Source organism: Pseudorca crassidens, chromosome 17, assembly GCF_039906515.1.
Source record: "Pseudorca crassidens isolate mPseCra1 chromosome 17, mPseCra1.hap1, whole genome shotgun sequence".
NCBI classification, from domain to species: Eukaryota; Metazoa; Chordata; class Mammalia; order Artiodactyla; family Delphinidae; genus Pseudorca; species Pseudorca crassidens.
The window spans coordinates 72,674,902-72,697,446 of record NC_090312.1 but is presented as its reverse complement, the minus strand read 5'-3'; the positions used below and the strand labels follow the sequence as shown (position 1 = coordinate 72,697,446).

The 22,545-nt window shown below is 39.2% G+C and overlaps 1 protein-coding gene across 1 annotated transcript in view; it reads right to left on the bottom strand.

Annotated features, from left to right (window-relative positions):
• Positions 1–22,545, bottom strand: part of CPA6 (carboxypeptidase A6) — a 259,464-nt gene that overhangs the window by 21,486 nt on the left and 215,433 nt on the right. The window contains exons 7-8 of the mRNA XM_067711246.1: positions 21,221–21,331; positions 20,643–20,733 (exon numbers count right to left, since the gene is read on the bottom strand). Coding sequence (XP_067567347.1) covers positions 20,643–20,733; positions 21,221–21,331 — 202 coding nt within the window. The remainder of the gene's footprint in view (positions 1–20,642; positions 20,734–21,220; positions 21,332–22,545) is intronic.

Sequence of the window (22,545 nt, the reverse complement as noted above, 5' to 3'; positions counted from 1 at the left end):
AGCCTGCGCGCAGCAACGAAAACCCAACATGGCCAAAAATAAACAAATAAAATAAATAAATTCATATAAAAAAAAGAGAAAAATCATGATCCACTTTGTCAAAGCAGCTTAGAAATCAAGTAAGATGAGATCAAGATTTGACCACTGGATTTAGCCATGTGGGATTTGATGCGAGTATAACACTGCCTGTAGTGAGTTTAAGGAGGGGAGGATGAGAACCCTGCAAATAGGAACAAAGACATGGGGCAGTAGCTGGTGGAAGAAGTGGAGACGAGAAGGAGTTTCTCAGACGAGAGGACTAATGGCATGCTATTATGCTGCTGGGAAAAAGTCCAGTAGGGAAACAAACACCACACCCAACCGGCCCAAAAGACAACAGAACAAAAGAGATGGGAAAAGTCCTGGAGCAATATTCCTGAGTGGGCAAGTGGACATCTAATAAGAGTCAGTGACTTGAATATCTCTGGCTTTCTGCACATCTCCACCTGCTCGCCTCAGAGGCTCTGGAAGCTCAAGATGTCCTCAGATGAAATCATCTTTCTCTTTCCTACCCACCAAACTAACCTTCTGCTCTGTTTTTTAACCTATGCTCCCCTCATTCATCTAGTGGCCCAAGTCAGAGACTTAGACGGAGTGGTCCTGGAAGTTGTCTTCTCCCTCATCCCTCTATCCAATTGGAGAGCAAATTCTATTGATCCTGTCTGTTAAATGTCTCTATGCTACTTCCACCAACAAAGTTCAGGCCCTCAGCATCATTCCTCTGCAGTATCAGAATAGTTCGTTGCCCTCAGTCTGGTTTGCCTTAAATTCAGCCTTCTCAACAATGTCATTGTAATCTTCTAGAAACATAAATCCGATCTTCTTGCTCTGTTGCTTAAAATCCTTCAGTGGTTGCCTTCTCGATAAAGTTCTGAAGTCTTTACGACAGCTTAAAGACCATAGAAGTAGTGTGATCGAAGTGTTTCAAGATGGCGGTGGTAGGTATTATAGCTCATCTTGTGTGTGTGTTCTTCTGTCTTAAAAAAACAATTTGTGATGTTTGTCCTGTTGCTGTACAGATAGCACTGTGATTGGTATTTTACCATTGACCAGATATTTTCACATACTTTCTATGGCTCTATGATATTGGGTTGGCCAAAAAGTGCGTTCAGGTTTTTCTGTAACATCGTACAAAAACCTGAATGAACTTTCTGGCCAACACAATAGTTTCAAGGTTGCATAGTTTCTCCCTTCCTCGGAATTCAAAGGGTTATGCTTTCTCCCCCTGACCAGATGTTTATGGGATAAGGCCCTTCATGATCTGTTTCTGGTTGACCTGCTTGGAGTTTTAGCTTCGACCTGTCTGCCTTAAACTTTCTACTTCTACTCCTGCTACACTATTGGTCATTTCCCCGAGGTTCCCTACACCTTTGTCTTTATGACTGCGCATGCAGTTCCCTTTGTCTGAAGCATCTCTTTTCTTCACAGTCTGATTTTACTTGTCCATCAGTTACCAGTCCTTCTCTGCATCTCCTCCAATGTCCCCAGGCTGGGTTAGGTGCCTGTCTTCTTTGTGCCCATAACACACTTTACCTGCATTCGGCATAAAACCTAGTGTCTGTGTTAAAATTGTATGCAAACCCAGTTCCCTACTCATTTAGGCGAAGTGTTATTCCCCTGCATTATCAGAATATTTTGCGGCCTTCAGTCTGGCCTGCCTGACAATGTTTGACTAATACTGGGTGCATGATAGACTAAAAAAGCATTTTATTTCATAATTATCATATATGAGCTAAACGTATAATATTAAGAAGGGCCATGCCTCAATTTAATGCTGTTTGCCTGAGAAACACATTAGACACTGGAATATTCTATCTCATCTTATGGTTTATTTTGTGGATTGGCATCCTGCCAAAGTTATTTACCACAGATTACGTATTGATTGAGCAGCAGAATGGGTTCTCACATTGAGAATTCTTTCTCCCACTGTTTCTGATTTTTTGCCTTACTCATCTCCTATTCTAACCCTGTCTTTAAAAAATAAAATCAGAATCCTGAATAGCAGGGCCTCTAAGATGGAAATAAATTAATTCAGCTGGAAAGAAAACCACTAAAACAATCAAATTGTATTTATAGCCTTTTGGGGCACTAGCCAGGCTTTACTAACATGTGAAGAAACAGCTCACCAGTATTGTTGAACAGTAAGTCCCTTGGGGATTTTACATAGCTGTGTTGGATATACAATTTGAAGAGTCCTGTTCATCTCTAGCCTCAGTTACACAGGTTCTGATCAGAAATATCTGCTGCACTACAGAAGATCAAGATAGCAGAAAGCTAAAGCACCAGGACACAACATTTCAAGGAAACAAGTGAAAAAAACTCCATCTCTAGGAAACAATGATAAAACAGACTTCTAGGGGAAAGGAACAAGAATCACCAATGCCATCACTCTAGGTTTTAGGAGCATGAGACTGTAAAGGTTATTAGTTTCCCCTTAGTTTATGGGAGCCAATATATTGTTTCTGAAGCTAAAAGCAACATTCTCTTTCCCATCTTTACATGCAGAACAACTGTGGAATACATAACAAGATCTCTGCAGTGCAGAGTGGGGAGATTGTAGTCTTGTCAAATAAAACAGCAGACATCTCTGTTCTGAACACTTCAGCAGTTTAACTTCCGTACCATACATCACCTCTCTTGTTTTTGAGTGTTGAGATGCAAAATTCTACAAGAACCTCATAAATCTAGACAGGAGACGGGACGTGCACACGTGAGGAAATGAGAGGACAAGACGGTGTAGGATATAATACAATTTTAAAGTGTGCAGTGCAGGCTAAATGCATGGGAGCCCAAAGGATGGAGAGAGAGAGCAGGGAAGATCTGGTGAGGCTGTAACGGCAAAGAAACTCGATGCGATTCAAGATGGGTGAAACTTGAAAAAATACAACTTAAAAAAATGAAAGACAAAAAAAAAAAAAAGATTTTGTTGTTTCTATGAGCCTTAGTCCTCCTGGATGGTAAAATGAGGTGGAAGTAGTCTTTAGAGAAGAAATGGAGACGGATGTGGTACTAGAAGCAGCAATCGACTGAAAATCACAAGACCAGGCTCAGTGTGAACTGCCCTAATGAGCTCGGTGACATTCGTGTCACTGCTCTGGCTGCAATGGTCTTGGGTGGATTAGGGACCGAATCAGTGGTTCTCACTTGGTATTGTGACGATGTATTGCTATCACTCCTGGGGGTTGTCTGACAGTAGCTAGTTTCACATTATAAAATTATTTAATTAAAAGAATTGGTTCAGTTATCCTGATAAATAACTCGTAATTTATTCTAACATACTCTTGTAATGGGGGAGAGAAAAGGTCAATTAGAACGGGTGAGCTTGGGATGAACCAAAAGGAGTGTGCCCCATCATCAGCTGGGCATGTGGTAGTGGAAAAAAGTAGGGTGAGAACTGTTGGGTTAGAAAATGATTGCTACAACTCTGCAGCATTGACAGTTTAGGGCTCCAGGCCAGATGAAAAAAAAAAACTTCAGTGTAATTATGTACTTACTTTTCCTTAACATCCTTAGATTCTGTTCTAAGGATATGAGGATAAAATTTAGTAATACAAGTTGTTACTTGATTGATTTCTGCTTGTAAGCAAATATACATACAGAATATACAAATGTATATTCTGATGTATATACATCAGAATATACATTTTCTTAGATAAAAACTTCCCTCCTTGCCTAAGGTCCTCCAACCCCCTCCCAAATCTGCTTCTTCTCTTGCATTACAAATCTTCTAAATGTAATCACAAGTATCCTATAAGAGAGAAATTTGATTATAGACAGAATGCTATGTGACAGAAGTAGAGGGAAGCTGAGTCAGATAGAGAAGTTGCTATGCCACTGGCTTTGAAGGTGGAGAAGGAGGTCACAAGGTAAGGAATACAGGTGGCCACTAGAAGCTGGAAAAGGCAGTGACATGACTTCTCCCCTAGAGTCTTCTGAGGGAGTGTGGGCTTGCCACAGCTTCAGCTTGGTGAAATCTGGCCTCCAGAACTGTAAGAAAATAAATCTGTGTTGTTTTAGGCCACTAAGTTTGTGGTAATTTGTTAGAGCAGCAACAGGACACTAATATGCTCATATAATTATCTTTTATTTATCTCTATACAGCATTTACCACAGTTTAATGTAATTGTATTTTCACTAAACTGTCAATCTTTTTTTATACTCCATTTATATTTATTATAAACTATTGGCTATATTCCCTGTGTTGTACGGTATATCCTTGTAGCTTATTTTATACATAATAGTTTGTACCTCTTAATCCTCTACCCCTATATTTTGCCTCCCCACTTCCCTCTCCCCACAGGCAACCACCTGCTTGTTCTATCTGTGAGTCTTTCTTTTTTATTATATTCACTAGTCTGTTGTATTTTTTTAGATTCCACATATAAGTGATATCACACAGTATTTGTCTTTCTCTGAGTAATTTCACTTAGCATAATGCCCTCCAAGTCCATCCATGTTGTTGCAAATGGCAAAATTTCATTCTTTCTTAAGGCCAAGTAGTATTTCATTGTGTGTGTGTGTGAGTGTGTATACACACACATATATACACCACACCATGTGTACACACACACACACACACCCCCCACATATATATACGCCACACCATGTATACACAAACACACACATATATATACTACATATATATACACCACACCATGTATACACACACACATACCACATATATATACACCATACCATGTATATACACACACATATATACCACATATATATACACCACACCATGTATACACACACACACACTCACATACTGCATATATATACACCACACCATGTATACACAAACACACACACATATACCACATGTATATATACCATACCATGTGTACACACACATATATACCACATGTATATACACCACACCATGTATACACACACACATATGTACCACATATATATACACCACACCATGTATACACAAACACACACACACATACATATATATATATATATATATACCACATCTTCTTTATCCATTCATCTCTTGATGGACACTTGGGTTGCCTCCATATCTCAGCAAGTGTAAATAACATTGCTATGAATATTGGGGTGCATGCATCTTTTCAAATTAGTGTTTTTGTTTTTTTCAGAAATATACCCAGGAGTGGAATTGCTTGGTTATATGGTAGTTCTATTTTTAGATTTTTGAGAAATCTTCATACTGGTTCCACAATGGCTGCACTGATTTACATTCCCATCAACAGTGTACAACTGTTCCCTTTTCTCCACATCCTTGCCAACATTTGTTATTTTGGTTCTTTTTGATGATGGCCATTCTGACAGGTGTGATTTTGCTTTGCATTTGTCTGATGATTAGTGATGCTGAGCATCTTTTCATGTGCCTGTTGGCCATCTGTATACCTTCTTTGGAAAATATCTATTCAGGTCTTCTGCCGATTTTTTTAATCTGTTTTTTTTTTGTTTGTTTGTTTGTTTTTTGCGGTACACGGGCCTCTCACTGTTGTGGCCTCTCCCGTTGCGGAGCACAGGCTCCGGATGCGCAGGCCCAGCGGCCACGGCTCACGGGCCCAGCCTCTCCGCGGCATGCGGGACCTTCCTGGACCAGGGCACAAACCCGTGTCCCCTGCATTGGCAGGCGGACTCTCAACCACTGTGCCACCAGGGAAGCCCGGTTGTTTGTTTTTTTGATGTTGAGTTGCATCAGCTGTTTATATATTTTGGATATTAATCCCTTATCAGTCATATCATTTGCAAGTATCTTCTCCCATTCAGTAGGTTGTCTTTTTATTTTATTGATGGTTTCCTTTGCTATGCAAAAGCGTTTATGTTTAATTAGGTCCCATTTGTTTATTTTTGCTTTTATTTCCTTTGCTTTAGGAGACAGATACAAAAAAAAATATTGCTACGATTTACATCAAAGTGTTCTGCCTATGTTTCCCTCTAGGAGTTTTGTAGTTTCTGGTCTTATATTTAGGTCTTTAGTCCATTTTGTATATGTGTTAGAGAATGTTCTAATTTTATCCTTTTACATGTAGCTGTCCAATTTTCTCAACACCACTTATTGAAGAGAGTTTTTTTCATTGTATATTCTTGTCTCCTTTGTCATAGATTAATTGACCATAGGTGTGTAGGTTTACTTCTGGATTCTATTCTGTTCCATTGATCTATGTATCTGTTTTTGTGGGAGTACATATCGTTTTGATTACTGTAGCTTGGTAGTATAGTCTGAAGTCAGGGAGCATGATTCCTCCAGCTCTGTTCTTCTTTCTCAAGATTTAAACCGTCAGTCTTCTTGAGGGCAAGAATCATGTGTTTTTCTTGTTTGTATCTCCTATGCCTACCATACTGCCCTTAGAAATATTTCTTAAGTAAATTAATCAATTTATTAATATGATTCAGACTAGAGGATGCCTCCAGAAAATTTTTCTTCTCTTTTCTCTCTATTGATAATTCTTTGGTTTTGGGGTCAAAGCCCTTTAACTGGATGTATGGGGGAATTATCTTTCTGGCTAAAGATCTGAGTCTTTAACTCCACAGTGTCCCCATCCCTCCTCCAGTCAGTCACCATGTTTCATCCCTCTACCTTTCCAGTGTTGTCTTTCTCTCCTCTCTGTCTCTATCCTAATTTTGATGTTCCTCATCTCTCACCTGGACAACACCATGGCCTCTCAACTGGTCTCCCTGCCACCACACACTTTAATCCATCCTTCTTACTGCCATCAGAGCGCTTTTCTAAAACACAAATAGATCATGTTATTCTGCCCAGCTCCCCCCCACCCCCCCAGCTCTCATTGGCTCCTCATGGGCAACACCACTAGTGCCCACCCCTCAGCATGGTGTCCAAGCCCTGGCTGACTGAACGTTTTTAGACTCATGTTCTCTCCTGCAGACACCATGAGCAGCCCCAGCCCTAGCCCTCACTCACCAGTTGCTGCTTCCTCATCCCTCCCACACCTCTTTGCCTTTGTTCCTGTCCTTCCTTCAGCTTGGACTGTCCAGCTCCTCTCTTGAAACCTATCAAAGTCCTTCCACACCTGGAAGGCTCAACACAAAAGTCACTTGTCTGCAGCTTTCCCATCTCACGCCAGTCAGAATTTCTCTTCCCTCTCTCCTCTGTGAGGGTGACACTCATTCCTCTATCTTTCAGCTTTCACTCGGCCTCGAATCACAGCTGGTTGTTTACCTGCCAGTCTCCCTCACCGACCACTGGTTCTGAAGAACAAGAACTGGATAGTATTCCTATTTGCCTATCAGCCATAGCAGGAGCTCAATAAATGTTTACTGAGTGAATCAACCTGCTCTATAGGAAGGTCCCTCCTAGTCTATCACATTAAAGTACCATTTGTGTTCTATATTTTAAGGTCAGTTTTATTATAATTTAAGGCTATAATAGAAGGTAAGAGATTGCACAAGAGCCTGAACAACAATGTTGTTTTCTAGCTTTCCGGCGTACCCTTAAATATGTGCAAATTAAATTATACCTGAGGATAAGAATATACCCGAGAATGAGAATAAACAAAAAGGGAATCAATGGTTTTAAATAATATTACTGCTTTGTCTTTGATTGTTGCCCATGGTCCTTTCCAATCTAGGGGTAGTGAATGAGATGAATTAGTGCTATTTTTTGCTATGGAACTTGCTGGAAGCCCATTCTGGAATCTCTCTCTCAGAATTACATAGCCTATAATGGCATGCTGGAACCTCATTTTAAATAGATGCCAGTATAAGAAAACAGATATTGTATTCTAATGAAATATGTCACGTGAATTAAAATGTCACATTAATTAAAATATTTTTGCTGATGTACACTTTCTATTTCTCTACATAGTAAAACAATACATGTTTGTAAAATGTTTTGAATCAAAGTAAAACTTTTTTTCTCTCAATCTATTTCATAGTCAACACCTCTAGGGCGATATCAAAAGAGATGATAGCGAAGGCCAGAGGGATAAAGGGCGATGCATTTGGTTTTTGTTAGAGTAGATAATATGTGACTTGTTATTCTCCACCCCGTTTGGTGGCAAGGTGAGTGGAGGCCGTGAGGAGTGGTGGTGGAAGGAGTAAGATATGATTTCTTTATAGGCCCGTGAACTGCTGCCTTTTGGTCCCACTCACCCATGTTTTACTAATAATAACTAGTGAAGCTAAGTAACAAATACTAACATGCAGTGGCTTGAATGGTGGTAGTGCATTTAGAGCTTGATTTTAGTTAAAATTTTATTTTTAGTTTTTTAGAAAAGAATGTTGACTTATTTGTACTGTTTTTAGCTTTTTTTGAATGGCCAGTGGATGTACATGGTTATGCCCTGTCAAGTGCTCCCTCCTTCATCTGTCTAGCCATTCATTTTCTTTTCCCCAGAGGCAATCACTTTTACTACTTTCTTGTACTGTTCCAGGGTTAGTCTATGCATTTATAAGCAAAAAGTCAGAGTTATCATACCCATTTGTGAAAAAAACCTTTCTTACACAAATAGCAGTATTCTTTATACATGTTAATCTAAAACCTTACTCTGTTCAACTGTGTGTGTGCTTGTAAAGTCCTAGAGATTTTTCCATATTAGTCCATAAAATAGCTGTCTAATTCTGATTACTTCTATCTCACTATATAACTGTAGTCTAATTTACTTAACTAGTCCTTTGTTGATGGACATTTGATGCTTCTAATCTCTTATGAGAAAGAGTGCCGCAATGAATATCCTTGTATATATGTTATTTTCCACACATGTGAGTATAGCCATAAGATAAATTCCTAAAAGGAGAATTAATTACTCAGTCAAAAGGATGTGAATATATGTATATATATATATATATATACACACACACACACACACACACACATACATTTTTTTTTTTGGTAGACATTGCCAAATACCCTTCCACAGAAGTTGTACCCATTCACATTCTTAACAGGAATGTATAATATTGCCTGTCTTCCTATAGCCTTCAAATTTTATTCTCTTTCTATATCTTTTAACACAGAGAACTGTGATGTATAATAAAATTATAAGAATGGGTCAATGGGTCTAAGTTGGATGGTCAGAAAAGGTGTTTTTAAATTTTTTTTTTTAATATTTGGCTGCATTGGGTCTTCCTTGCTGTGCTTGGGTTTTCTCTAGTTGTGGTGAGCGGGGGCTACTCTTCGTCACGATGAGCAGGCTTCTCATTGCAGTGGCTTCTCTTGTTGCGGAGCACAGGCTCTAGGCACGTGGGCGCAGTAGTTGTGGCTCACGGGCTCTAGAGTGCAGGCTCTGTAGTTGTGGCCCATGGGCTTAGTTACTCCACGGCATCTGAGATCTTCCTGCACCAGGGATCGAACCTGGGTCCCCTGCATTGGCAGGTGGATTCTTAACCACTGCACCAGCAGGGAAGTCCCAGAAAAGCTGTTTTTATTTAAAGTGTCATTTGAACACAGATAAGTAGAGAAAAATACATTTGAAGAAAACTGGAAACTGTTTCCTTGATCTGAAGAAAAAATTATTCCAAAATAGCGTCCAAACAGAGTACTGACGTATAGTAGGTGCTCAATAAATTTGTTGAATAACTTCTGTGCCTCTAATGAGTTTTGTTAAATTCTCAGCGATATAATAGGATGGCCTTATTTAAAGTCTCATAGTGGTGATAAGATCGTATATTTAAATGGCACTTATCTCTGTGATTCATTTCAATATATGCATCTTTTAAAAAAATCATGTCGCTTAATTGGTCATTTGGCTAATCACTTGCAGGTTGTATGGAGAAATAAATACAGAATATACATTATTAAAGGCAAATTTATTCCTTAAAGTGGAATTCTAAAATTTAAATTTAGAAAACATTTAAAAGAAGGAAAAAACAACATTAGTCCTCTAATCCCAGCATTCTGGTATATTTTCTTCCAGTCTTTTTTCCCCTTGTGTTAGTATGTAAATGTATATATATCATACACACATCTGTCACATGTACATATGGAATCGTCATTATGTTTTATAGAATTGTAATCACAGTGAAAAAATAATTATATAACCAGAATCAGACTCAATACTATATTATAAGCTTTTTGTTATTTTTATTTTATTAAAAATTAAAAAAAAATTTTTGGCCGTACCATGCAGCTTGTGGGATCTTAGATCCCCAACTAGGAATCGAACCCACAACCTCGGCAGTGAAAGCACTGAGTCTTAATCACTGGACTGCCGGGGAATTCCCTTCTTGTTATTTTTAAATGAACTTTTTAATCCATTTTTATGGCTTCCTAAAATTTCACCAAATGGGTATATATTAATGTATTTAACCATTGCCCTGTTGTTCAATTTTGGGTTGTTTTCAATCTTTTATTGTTATAAATCACATTGTGGTCAGCAACTTTTTCTGTTTCCTTATAATGTGTTTTCAAAATGGAATCCTGAGACTAAAGGGTATGCACAGGCTTAAGGTTCTGCTTTGACTTGCTTCTCTTTTCACTGTTCATGTGTACTGATCTGATCTGTCCCCGAAGCTTCAATTACTCTCGATGTGCTAAGGACCCACAAGCCTATATGTTCAGACTAGACCCTTTTCAATACTCCAAGCCTGTACCCAGCTACCTGCTGTACATCTTTCCCTAGATTTCCACAAGCACTTCAGATCCGTTGCTCCAAACTGGACTCATATTTTCCACCAAATCCTTACCTCTTAGTAGATGACACCTCTACCCACCAGTCAGACACTCCAGCCAGACATGAAATCATCCTAGACTCCTGTCTCACTTCATCGTCTACCTCTCACTGGAGTCCAGTGAATGCTGCTGTTTCCACATTTCTTGTATGTGCCTTTCCTCTCCACTCTTGCCACTCCCTCCTGGATGAGCGTCCTGCTATAGTTTACTAACCGGTCCTTTGCCTGACACTCCTGCAAATGACACTCGGAGGTCAGTCATTTTCTTCCCAGCTTTAGAAGCTCGCAGTGATCCTTCCCTTGAGAGGCCCCCAATTATCCAGTGTTGGTCAAACTTTTCTATCAAAATACTCCTGAGAGGCAAAGTCAACATAGACTATAAGTCCATAACGTCTTTGAAATCTTTATTTTACTTTAAAAATTCATGTGAGTTGTCTGGTCTACTTAAGTATGTATTTGTGCTTGTTCTAACATAAAATATGAATTCTCCTTCTGAAATCTTGAAATGAAATTGATATGCCCTGAAGGTGTGCTATGGCTTTTTGTGAATTTTTCTAGGACGTGATACCATATACATATAACCTCAGTTCAGTTTGAAAGGCACGCCTTTTAGAATAAAATCCAGAGAGCCCAGCAGAGCACTGTATCTCAGCCTGTCCTTAATGAACTATACGCTGGGACCTCCTCCTGTCTCATCTCTCACGGGTCCTTCCAGCCATCCTGTGTTCCAGCCGCACAGGGCCACCTGCTGTCCTCACAACACCCAGTCTGTTTCATGCTGCATGTTCTCCTCAAGAACATACCTGTTTCCCCTACCAGGAGTGCCCTTATGACTCTCAGTCCTTGCTCTGTTTACCTTCTGCCCCACAGTTCAGTCGACCTGATGACAGCTATAGTTTTAATATTCAAATCTGCTATTATCACTTCTGTGAAGACTTTTCTGACTTTATCAAATAGAACTGGTTCCTTCTTCCTCTATAGCCCCACTGTACCATGTCTATACAGATCTTCCCGGACTTCAGCGAGGTTACATCCAGATAAACCCATCATAAGTTGAAAATATCGTTAAGTTGAAAATGCATTTAATACACTTAAACTACAGGGCATGATGGCTTGCTTAGTTTAGCCTACCTCGAATGTGCTCAGAACATTTACATTACCCTGCAGTTGGGTAAAATCATCTAAGTATTGAAGATCTCATGTAATTTATTGAATACTATACTGAAAGTGAAAAACTGAGTGGTTTTCTGGGTACAGAATGGTTGCAAGTGTATCAGTTGTTGCGTGGCTGACTGGGACTCACTGCCACTGCCCAGCATCACAGGAGAGTATTGTACTGCATATCACTGGCCTGTGAAAAGATCAAAATTCGAAGTATGTCTTCTACTGAATGTGTATTGCTTTTGCACCATCATAAGGTTGAAAAAATTGTAAGTTGAACCATCATAAGTTGGGGACCATCTTTATATGTATATATCTCTCTCTATACCATATGTATTTCTACGTAGTATCTATAACATTCTGTTCCTTTTTTTCTTTCCCTTCCTTTCTTCTTTCTCATCCTTCTCTTCACCTACTCAATGATTTTTAAACACCATGAGGACAGGGAAACTGTTGAATTTGTCTCTGCTTGCCAAGTGCCTAGCCTAGTGTGACAAATAGAATGCATGTGGTACCTTTTAACTTTTTTTGAATGAATGGAGGAATGAAGGGCATTTTTGATGTGCTGTCAAACCGCTTTTTAATGCCCCCAGAGGTACACGCTCTCCCAATTTTACCATTGCTTCCAGATTAGGTTATCACATCAAACATTTTTGGGAATAATTTAATAGATGAAATGTTACCTTGTTTTATTTTAATATTGTTCTTTGATTACTAGGAGGTTGCCCACTTTATCATATTGCTTTATTTTCATGAATTATGACTGTTTTTAAAATTTCAACTTCTAGAGCCTTGGAGTTTTTCTTTACATTTTCCGTGGACTCTTAAAATTATTTTTATTATGTAATGTTCGATTCTGAAGTATATATATAAAAATGCTAGTAAAACTTTCTATGCTTTACTGCAAATGTATTTTTTTTCTCATATAGTTGCTTATCTTTACTTTGGTTCCTTTTACAAAACAAACAGTTCTTTATATAATAAAGATACATTAACATTTAGAATTCATTGTGGTATATGCCATGGTTGTCTAAAGATGAGAATAATTTTCTTAGGTTAGACTCTTTATTATATTTTGAAATCAGTGCTTTCAAATGGGAAAGTATAATTTGAATCCAAATATCTGTCCTCAACAATCCATTTAGCAGAGCCAGAATGATTACCTTAAAAAGTTCATTAGGTCATATCACTTCTCAATTCAAAACTCTCTGGTGATTTCCCATCCCATGCAGAGCAAAACCCGAAGTCCTTCCTAAGGTGCTGGACCTATATCAGCTTCCTTCTGGCTACTTCTCTGACGCCATCTCCTACCCTTCTCTCCTCCCTCCTCCTTCCTCCCTCACTCAGTTCCAGCCATGCAGCCCTCCTTGCTCTTCCTTAAACTCACCAATGCTCGCAACTCAATCCTTTACACTATTGTTCGTTCTACCTGCTCTTTCCCCAGACCTCCTTCACTCTCAAGTCTCATCTTATCAGATGAGATCGTCTTCCCTATGCCACCTAAAACAGTTAACCTGCCCCCACCATGTCACTCTTTATTACTTTCCTGGCATTATATTTTTCTTCATAGCATGTATGACAACTGACTTTTTGTTTCCTGCTGTTTTCCCAGTAACCAGCTCAGAAAATAGTAGTTGCATACATTAATGAATGAATTTAGTTACTCATCTGATAACCTCTGAGATGACAACTATATAAAATGTATTTGGTATTTTTTCTTAGGTTGTGAAAAAAAATCTTTTTTTCTTACAACTTAAAAATACTACCATCATTAGTATCAGTTATTGCTATGGTTTAAATGTTTGTGTCCCGTGCCACCCCACCCCCCCCCACCAAATTCTTATGTTGAAATCCTAATGCCCAATGTGATGGTGTTAGGAGGTGGGGCCTTTGGGAGGTAATTAGGGCATGAGGGTGGAGCTCTCATGAATGAGATTAGTGACCTTATCAAAGAGACCCCAGAGAGCTCCCTAGCACCTTCCATCAAGTGAGAACACAGTGAGAAGGCATTACCTATGAACCAGGAAGCCCTCACTAAACACTGAATCTGCTGGCACCATGATCCTGCACTTCCCAGCCTTCAGAACTGTGAGAAATAAATGTTTGTTTTTTATAAGCCAGTCAGACTCTTGTACAGTTGACCCTTGAGCAACACAGGTTTTGAACTGCATGGGTTCACTTATATGTGGATGTTTTTCAATAGTAAATACTACAGCACTACATGATCCCTGGTTGGCTGAGTCCCCTGATGCAGAACCTCTGATCTGGAGGAAGCACAGATACAGAGGGCAGACTATATGTCATACTCAGACTTTCAGCTGTGCGGAAGGTCGGCACCCCTAACCCCCATGTTGTTCAAGGGTCAACTGTATTTTGTTATAGCAGCCCGAATAGATGAAGATAATTATTTTGGGGGGCACCTAATAATTTCTCCTGACCACTAGGGTTCTGAAGTTCACTAGGATTTTGTGTGGCTTGGGGAATGCTGTGGTTTTGTGTGGTTTGTGTAATTTGGGAAATGCTATACTAGAAGACAGTGTGAAGGCAAGGTGACTGCCCGTGTGTCTCATGTCATTATTCAGCACATCACAGCTTTTCAAACGATTATAAAAAGTGGTAGATAAAAAGAATATCACTCTTCTTATTTCTGCATGTAAGAATAGCATTCAAAAGAGATTGCTTTAGGAATAGAAAAGTTACTTCAAAAGGAGTTTTGATTAAAAATAAGCATGTAGATTGAAAGGAAGTGGGAATCTGAAACAGGAAAGTATTTAACATTAGTGATCCAGAAGGAAGATAGTAATGCAGTAGTGCTTATGTGAAGTTAAAAACAGTAACAAGGACCAAAACATTCAAAGCAATTAGATACGCATGAAATTTATGAAAATAAAAAAATTATATGACTTGTCAAATGCAAATGATACAGCTGGAGGAAAATGATCAGAGAGATGTAGTTTGTTTTTGGTGAACTCAGAAATCCAATAATGCTGAAGAGCGACCAGCGTAAGGGAAGAAGAATTAGTTGATAAAAGCTTTAGAATCCTTACTCGCGTGTCCAGCGTAAGACTAGAGGTCTCCTACAGACTTAGCAGCATGGGAGGGCTACCTGCTGAAACAGGTACAATAAAATTACTGGACTTAAAAATCATTGCCAAATGAAAATCCAGGAGCTCAGTGTCCCAGGAGCCAAGGGAGTAATTCTGTCATATCCATCATGCCTCGCTTCAAAAATATCATTTTCCTGTATTACTTACTTCAGTGATTTTTGAAGATGAGCTATTTGTACAAGGTTTTTAAACTTTGTAACATCATTTTCAAAAGCTTCAACAAAGATATTTGTTCATGATGTTGGAATAGATGTTATAAATAAAGATATTATTCACATGTAAATTCTTACATATTTACCCAGAAGAATGATCAGAGAAATAAAACAATATATCATTTTGGGTACACATATACCCACACAATCAATACCAAACATTATTTAATCTGTGGTTACAAAAAGCTCAGTTTAAAAAGCATTGGGTGTGTTTTGCACAAGAAACATGAACTATAAAACAGGGAGATGAAGTGAGTTTTGCATATAATCAGTATCTGGGTTAGGAAAAATTGGATTTAAAAGTGATTTTACAAAAGATAAAATAAAATAGCTCTTTTTAGTGGGGGATTAGCTTGAAAATATGTGTTTGAATCACGAGAGAAGAAAATGAAAGTTTTTGTATTTTCTTGAAGTCTTAGAGGGATTTGCAGTTTAGCCTTGTGATCTTCTATCCTGGAAAGAATGAAGGTGCTCAATGCATTTGTTTTAATTTAAAACTGGGTTTACGTGTAACATGTTAGAATCACCCTTAGCAGAGGTGACGGGGATCTTAAGGATCTAGTTTGACCATGTAGTTGATGTTTAATTCATCACTCTGAGCCCAAAGTTAGCCAACTCTTGTCGGTGAATCTCTGATGATGTAAATTCACTTGCACTCCTGTTGTGAGTTCCATGCCTCTGGAAATTCGATGTGGAACAGGTCTCTCCCTGAGCTTACCTGGAGGCCAGACTCAGCACTTCCTCATAGCCCCAAATAGCAGACCCAATTCCACAAAGCCTTAGTAAGTAAGTAGCTTGTACCGAATATGAACAGCGGTGCTGGTTATGGAATACATACTGAAGAGAATTTACATACTTCACAGCAAAAGTTAATTAAAATCCTCCCTAGACATCCTGGAATTCCAAATCCCTTTCTAGATATCCTAGCAACATTACCTCTGTTTTCTTTCCCTCTCCTCGCCCCCAGTTCTCTGAAATTCCCTATATCTTTATAGCAAATCAGCCCAGGTTCTTAGCTAGAATAGCTCTCTAAAAACTAAAGCCCTTCAGCTGGAGGAACTCTCCTCTCCGCTGGAGGAACTCTCCTCTCCTCTGGAGGAACTTTCCTTTTTCACTGGAAAGCAGGCCGTGAACTTCTCTTGTACTTTCACAGGCATTGGCTGGAAACAATCACTAGGTAGTAGTTTCCCTTTTCATCTCAGGGGATCTAGCAAAATATCTGCCCAACCGAAACAGACCCCTCTTATTTTGATAGAGTGAGGGGGTACTGAGAGGAGAAGGGCATATGTGGAGAGGGGCATATGTGATTGGGCTCCCCAAAAATATGGTTTTCTCCATATTACATATAATTTACAATATTAGGTAATTGAGTGTTCTAAAAAGAGTAGTTGTATTTTAGTAAATGCCTAATTTGGTCCTAAATGGTAATTAAAATTCTTTATAACAGTTTTATTGAGCTATAATTACATCCCATAAAATTCACTCTTTTGAAGTGTACAATTAAGTGAATTTTAGTGTATTCACGATCATCACCACTATCTAATTAAAAAACATTTTCATCACTCCCCAGAGAAACCCCCTTACCCATTAGCATTCACTACTCCGTCTCCCTTGCCCTTGGCAACCACTCATCTACTCTGTCTCTGGATTTGCCTATTCTGGACATTTTATATAAATAGAATCATACAATATTTGTTATTTTGTGACTGACTTATTTCACTTAGCGTATTTTCAAGGTTCATCCATGTTGCAGCATATATCAGTACTTAATTCTTTTTCTGTGACCAAATAATATTCTATTGTATGGATATACCATATTTCATTTATCTGTTCATCAGTCGATAGCCATTTGGGTTTTTTATACTTTTTGGCTATTAGTAATGCTGCTATAAACGTCCATGTACAAGTATTGTATGGACACGTTTTCATTTCTTGTGGGTTTATGCCTAGGAATAGAATTGCTAGGTCACGTGGTAACTCTTTGTTTAACTTTTGAGGAACTATTAAACATTTTTCCGAAGTGGTCACATCATTTTACATTCCCGGCAGCAAGTATGAGTGTTCCAATTTTTCCCACACCCTCACTAACACTTGCTGTCGTCTGTCTTTTTGATTATAGCCACTTAGTGGGTGTGAAGTGGTTTCTTGATGTGCATTTTCCTGATGGCTAATGATGTTGAGCGACTTTTTATGTGCTTATTCCCATTTGTATATCTTCTTTGGAGAAATGTCTTTTCAAATCATGTGTGCATTTAAAATTGGGTTGCCCTTTTATTGTGGTGTTGTAAGAGTTCTTTTGATATTCTGAGTCCCTTATCAGAATATATGATTTGCAAACATGTTCTCGCAGGTGTAGGTTGTCCTAATAGTAATTTACATTCAGGCAACACTTGACTTATTCACAGGTTGAAGCTTAGTACGAATGTCATCCAAACCCTTTGCTTTTCTCTTTGATTTATTCCAATTTGGAAAAATCTGTGCTCACAGTGCCCTCTAAAAAGAGTGCACAGAGGAAGGAAGAAACAGCAATACAGGGTCTAGCAGAGAGTATGTGCTCAATTAACTTTGGTAAATGAATGACATTTATCTATCTATTCTTGGTTCCCACCACTACTCTGACTTGTTGAGTCCCTCTGCTGGGCTTTCAGAGCACTAATATGTATTTCATGGCCTGAAAGCTCCCAGGGGGAGCGCTGAAGTATTGGAAAAATGTTCCTGTTTCCATGTGTGTGCTCTAAGCTGTCTGCCTACTCCACATTGAATGCACTAAATCTTCACGCTGTCATATGCGAGTCCTCAGACGATTTCATGATTAAAAGCAGTTTCATGATCTCCTCTTTAAGTCTGAGACTCACCAATTTCAGAGAAAGAAACATTTGTTTTTGTCAGTTCAGTGTTGACTCTATAGTGTTTTCAGTGGTCCTGGGCATTTCTATATCAATTATATTATGGATGTTTGGAGGTTCACTTAGGGATTTCATTTACTTCAATACCCTTGATCTGAGAGTGGTTCCCTCAGTGAGGTTCACTGTCCCCTTAACCAGGCAAATAGCTGTGGGGAGATGGATTTGATGCTGTGAGGGAGGGAGTCACAGCTGCCTGCCTGTCAGGTCAGCTGAATCTATTTAGGAGACCTTGTGGGGAAGGAGATGGGCCTAGCCAGGCAGTCTGCATTCCTACATCATTTACAACGGTCTATCAAGGTCATTTTTGCAACTGACATTTGACAAAAATCCCCTGTTCATCTTGAGTGCTGACTCACAGGAAGAATCAGGATGATTCATAAATGGGGAGAATCAAAGGAATTCCAGTTGGGACCACAGTTTGGAACTAAGAAATCAAAGAAGGTATATGTATGAAGGAAACAGGCTGGGGAAAGGAAGAACAGAGGGAAGCAAGCCACTACTTTGTAACCGTATGTAAACAAGAGTGTAGCTTTACACCGGCAGAGCTGGCTGGCCTGCTAGTATGACTCAGCTCAGTTACCATTCCTGGTACTCAGGTGATTGTGGGTATCACGCCCGTGACACACCTATGGATGTGGGTACCTGCCAGCTAGTGAAACGGGACACATCGTTATGAGCATGCAAAATGGCCCCATCTCAGAGATGGACAAAAGGGAATTTTTAAAAAGTTAGTGGTATCAGGGAGTTAATTTGAACAAGTTTGCTGTCTCAGTCCAGGCTGAAGAAAAAAATTTCTCAATCTAAACAGCCATCAATAATACCCCTTTATAGTATTTATGCAATGCTTTTCCTTCTCTCATAAGTGCAAACACCTCAAAGCTTACCTCATGGCTCGTCATCACAACCCTCTCCTGAAGGAAAGAGGTAGCTTCACAAACAACTGACCTGAGGCTCAGAGGTGAATTGACTCTTCTGGAGGGTGGGGGAGAAGGGTTGGGTCACTGAGATGTAGACCCCTTTTTGGAGCTAGGACTGAATCAGTCATTAAACAGATGTAAAGTCCTTTAATTTCCGTAAGAACCCTATGAGCTGGGTATTATTATTAATTTGGTAGATTGAAGAAAATCTTCCAAATCATTGAGCTAATAATGGTAGAATGAAACCATGTATCTGTCATATTCTAGAACCATATTGTTTCTGCTCTACCATATTCTGATTTACCAATTCTAACTGATTCAAGAGGTTGCCTGGAGGGTTCTGTGCAAGAAGTCTCAGCCACACGCAGTTATTCCACCTGATGCTGGTGGGGATGGGAAGAGCGGCATCGAGTACAGAACCAAAGCCTCATAGAAGGAGGGCTTTTGTCTTGGGCTTCATTTCTAAGAGACTCACAGAAGACTTTCTGTTACACAACGGTTATACTTTGAGGGCGCTAAGGAAGGACACTGAGAAAGGGCAGCTCCTTAGAACTGCACGTGGGTAACACTTCTCCTTTCCCTCCCCGCTGTTGCCAAGTACAATAACTAGTGAAGGAAACCAGAATATGTCACCCCCAAATATGCCTCTTTGACATAAAAATTATTTCGAGCCCCAGGCAATTAAGCAGCAGGAAATGCAGGAAAAGCTCTCTCCACCCTCGCCTTTTCTGCCTAAAGACAGGACATAAATTCTCCTACTGGAGACAGACTCTTAACCCAGAGACAGCACCACAGGAATCAGCAAACAAACCTTCCTGCATTAGTTAGCTCTCATATATTTACCTTCCCACAGTTGGCTGCCTTGGGAAACCTAAAACTGTATTCCTTTGTACTATCATTTCTCTACAAGTTTATTGCTCTTTGTTGAAGACACTATATAAGCTGGTGTTCTAAGTTGCCACTTTGAGTTACTTTTCATGAGGTTTCTTCCATGTGACATGTGCAGTGCACATTCATAAACCATTTTTCTCTGGTTAATCTGTCTTTCTGTTTAAGAGCCCCAGCCGAAAACCCAAGATGGGGAGAGGTATACTACCCATCTTCTATGTAGCTATGGCTAATTTTCTGTTTCTCTCTCTTTTGCTACTACCTGCTTCTTTATTTTGCCACAAGAGTTTCCTTCCTTAAAATGACATCCTCTCCTTACTTGAAAGGTAACTATTATGAAGCACGGAATGTAGTGGAAATACATTCGCCATGTGAGTGGTCAATCAGTGTATGATTGGCAGGTTGGTAGGTTCTAGACAAGGATTTGGCAGCTCTGATCATCTTAGACAGATGAAGGCGGGATCAGTGTTACCCTCAGTGAAAGGATGAATACATTCCACTGGATTTATACCACATAAATGTTTTAGTTTCTGAATGACAAATATTCCTTAGTTTTCTGCTTTTACATCTGTGTTTAAATTTTCAGGATTGGGTTGACAGATTTAAATCCTTGATTCTTTCATACTTTTATAAAAATGCTTTCATTTTCTTTTGCAAATTATAGCTACAATGTACAACGTAGGAGGTTTTCACATACCCAAAGACATCAGTCTTACGTTGGAGTCCCAGTGGGCTCATCATTTTTGAGAGTGAAAGATATGGATACCTTTGGATCTGAATCCCTATTAATCCCCAACTTACCGCACCATTTCACCCTCCAGTTTCGATTGGCATCCACTCCACGGCAGCGAAACCTTGAGTTCCTTGACCTTGTTTTTCTCCAAAATCGATCCTAGATGTAATGAAAAAAAGAGGTGCAGAAAAAACACTTAAGAGGTTATTCCCATGCGTTTTAGTAGCTCAGTCAGTGAATGAATCACAGCATGGAGGGGGAGGGAGGGTTCCCTTGGGAATAAAGTCCAGGGAGTGGGAAGAGGACAGGATTAGCATCGGAGACTCAGGTTCATGGTCCAATTTCTGCCACAAACTTTCCTCTTACCTTCTCTTGCCCTTATTTCTTCACAGGCAAAATTGAGTGAGCTGGACTGGACTAGTGATTGTTTTCACAATTTATTTGGAAGGAGAAATCTTTATTTACATGAAATCTTAGACAAAGCCGAACATATAAAGGAAATCAAAAGGTTGCTGCTATGCTGGGGAAGGGAGTGGAAGTCTCCTTTGTAGCTCTGGAAGCACTAGGCTAGCTGCCCACCGAGGTTCTTTCCTGTTTCAGGACTGTTTTCCATGATTTTTTCAGTTGGATAGGCAAAGTGACTTACATTGGTCCAGCTAAAATGGTATCCATCAACGTTAAACACAGGCATGATATAGAAATACAGATGATTCAACATTTTTCTCATGGTTGGGTCACTCCTATATGTTAGAAGAGCCTAAAAGACAAAGGTGACATTTTTCTTACAAACTGATCCCAAATGCAGATTTGGAAAATAAACATGAGAAATGCTTTTTATCCATGGGAAATACCAAATACATTGGGTTAAAAAGTAACAAGCTAGGGCTTCCCCGGTGGCGCAGTGGTTGAGAGTCCACCTGCCGATGCAGGGGACACGGGTTCGTGCCCCGGTCCGGGAAGATCCCATATGCCGCGGAGCGGCTGGGCCTGTGAGCCATGGCCGCTGAGCCTGCGTGTCCGGAGCCTGTGCTCCGCAACGGGAGAGGCCACAACAGTGAGAGGCCCGCGTATCGCAAAAAAAAAAAAAAAAAAAGTAACAAGCTAATATGAACTGTACTCTTTGACATCACGTGTTCTTTCTTGAGAATTTTGTCTCAGACTATTTATTACTGATAACATTTTAGCAAAGGTGGCAAAACACATTAATTGGGCAGCCTCTGGCAGTATTTCAGATCTCGCTAAACTTTAGGATGATTAAGAAAGCAACAATTTAGATATGCTTTTGTATAATCGGTTCTTTTTAAGATTCTATTCAATTGTGGACCAAACAACTACCTAAATATTTTGATATCCTTACATGATACATCATAACACAAGCTAGTTATGTCACTTAATTGTTTCTGTCTAATTGGTAGCAGACTCAAGTCTTGGAACTTACTGCATGGACACTCTATTCTCTCCTGACTTTCCTATAAAAAGTTTAATGGACAATTATTTATTGTGTCACCTTTATCGTGGCTCCTTTGAAATCTCACTCTTGTGATTGGGTCTGACCCCAAGTCTGAAGATTCTGCACTATTTGGCCTCAAAAGAAGAGCATTGAATGTGCTAAGTCGAGTTAAGAATACAAACATTTTGAAATACCATTCCTATGGAATGGACTTTTTAAAAAGTTCTTTTTGACGCATGTTTGTCTATTTGTAAAGGACCTTAGAGAAACACATAGAATATTTGTAACAGTGGCTGCCGTGGGGAGGGGGACTGGTGGACAATATATGGGAAAGAGTATTACCTTTCATTTTATACCCATTTGGATTGTTTGAATTTTAACCATATTAAAACACAATTAAAAGTAAAATAATTCTTAAATTATACATATATCTTGTTTTGGAAAATTCAATACTTAAAATTTTAATTTTCTTTTACATCCAGTTAAGTAGAATTTCTGAACCCATCATAAGCAGCATTCTG